The 2,463-nt window shown below is 19.3% G+C and overlaps 1 protein-coding gene across 1 annotated transcript; it reads left to right on the plus strand.

The window, feature by feature from the left end:
- Positions 1–1,624, plus strand: PRSY57_0010500D (erythrocyte binding antigen-175; the record flags this gene model as incomplete). Its single annotated transcript, XM_012906932.2, has 4 exons — positions 1–922; positions 1,048–1,126; positions 1,326–1,408; positions 1,554–1,624. Coding segments are annotated over 4 exons (1,155 nt in total), but the record flags the coding sequence as incomplete, so codon positions are not given.
- Between the last annotated feature and the right edge of the window lie 839 nt (positions 1,625–2,463).

Consider the following 2,463-nt stretch of genomic DNA (forward strand, 5'->3'; position numbering starts at 1 on the left):
GAAGATATTGTTTTGAAAAGTCATATGAATAGAGAATCAGACGATGATGAATTAGATGGCAAAAATTCAGACGTATCTACTGTAAATGATGAATCAGAAGACGTTGAAGAAAAAATGAAAAGAAATGATACATCTGAAATATCGGAGGATAGTAGTCAACATATTGAGAATAATCAACAGGAAAATGATATGAAAACTGTTGGTGATGTGGGAACCATACATGTACAAAACGAAATTAATGATTCTGTTACAGGAGAAAATAAAGAACAAACAATTCATGGTGATGAAGGGGTAAGATTAAGTCATAAAGATATACATAAAATTAATCTTGAAGATAAAAATAGTAATATATTACATTTAAAAGATATGAGAAATGAGGAAAACGAAAGAAAACAGTTAGCTAATCAAAACATTAATATTAGTCAACAAAGGGATTTACAAGAACATGGATTCCATACCATGAATAATCTACATGGAGATGGAGTTTCCGAAGGAAGTCAAATTAATCATGGTAATCCAGTAAAAAGACAAGATAGGGGGAAACATTCTGGGAATGTTTTAAATATGGGATCTAATAATAATAATTTTAATAATATTCCAAGTAGATATAATTTATATGATAAAAAATTAAATTTAGATCTTTATGTAAACAGAAATGATAGTACAACAAAAGAATTAATAAAGAAATTAGCAGAAATAAATAAATGTGAGAACGAAATTTCTGCAAAATATTGTTCCGATATGATTGATAAAGAAATCCCATTAAAAACATGCACTAAAGAAAAAACAATAAATTTGTGTTGTGCAGTAGCAGATTACTGTTTGAGCTATTTTACATATGATTCAAAGGAATATTCTAATTGTACGAAAAGGGAATTTGAAGATCCATCTTATACATGTTTCAGAAAGAAGGGTTTTTCAAGTATGATATTCAAATTTTTAATAACAAATAAAATATATTATTATTTTTATACTTACAAAAATGCAAAAGTAACAATAAAAAAAATTAATTTCTCATTAATTTTTTTTTTCTTTTTTTCTTTTTAGGTATGCCATATTATGCAGGAGCAGGTGTGTTATTTATTATATTGGTTATTGTAGGTGCATCACAAGCCAAAGATCAAAGGTTAGAAAAAATAAATAAAAATAAAATTGGGAAGAATGTAAATTAAATATAAATATAAATATATATATAAATATATATATATATATATTGTATTAAATATTTTTATATGTGTTTTTATTTTGTTTTATAATAATATAATAGGAGTATAGAAGAAATTTAAAAATTATTTATGTAATATATATATATTTTTTTTTTGTAGTTCTGATGAAGTTCTGAATGAGAATAATGAGAATAATTTTACATTTGAAGTTACTGATAATTTAGATAAATTATCCAATATGTGTAATACAAATATAAAAAAAAATAATAAATAAATGAATAATAACAAGAATATAAAAATGATATATATTATTACATTATGTTTGTTTACTTTTATATTATCCTATAATATTTATTTTTATTTTATGTTTTTTTTTTTTTTTTTCAGTCAATCAACAAGTACAAGAAACTAATATCAAGGATTTTTCTGAATACAATGAGGATATAAATGCATGTTAATTTTAAGGTATGATGTATTTTTGTCTAGAAGGATTAATATATTAAAATGGATTATTTTATTTTATTTGTTCAGAATAATAGTTATATAATTTTTATATTTATAACTATTTCCTTTGAAAATAAAAATTAAAAGGATTTTTAATATTTTTGTTGTGAATATATATTAAGCATTTTATGTTAAAATTTGAGAAAAAATTCACATAAAAGAAAAAAAAAAAAATAAAAAATAAAAGAGAAATAGATACATATTTAATTTTTTATTATTTGGATGCTATGAGTTATCTTTAATTTATTCATTTTAATTTTTCAAAAGAGTAAACTAGTTTTGAGATAACACATGAAAAATATTATTGGAATTTTTATCTTAATGGATATAATATTTTATTTTTCTACTAATTTTTTTATGTTTTTTTTTTTTTTTTTTTTATTCTTTATATAATTAATTATGTTGTATTTTTGTTTTATTTTATATTTTTATGATTTACATAATTAAAATTTTTATAATTAATTTTTTAATATTTATGAATCTTAAAAAAAATACTCATTTATTATTATTTTTTTTTTTTTGTTTTAAATTTAGTTCTTTCTGTATAATTATATATATTATATATATATATATATATTATTTGTGAAAAAATTAAATTTTTATTTAAAAGTAACTGTATGAAATATATAAATACCAAATGATAATTATGTTAATTAATTTCTAATTAAATTTTCAATTTATAAATGTTTATTCTAGAATATATTTGTATCAAAAAAAAAAAAAAAAAAAAAATTAAGGTATTAATATATTGAATGGAATATATTTTCTACATTTTTACAGTACAAAAATATAA

The sequence above is a fragment of the Plasmodium reichenowi genome (assembly GCF_001601855.1).
Source record: "Plasmodium reichenowi strain SY57 chromosome Unknown, whole genome shotgun sequence".
Lineage (NCBI taxonomy): Eukaryota > Apicomplexa > Aconoidasida > Haemosporida > Plasmodiidae > Plasmodium > Plasmodium reichenowi.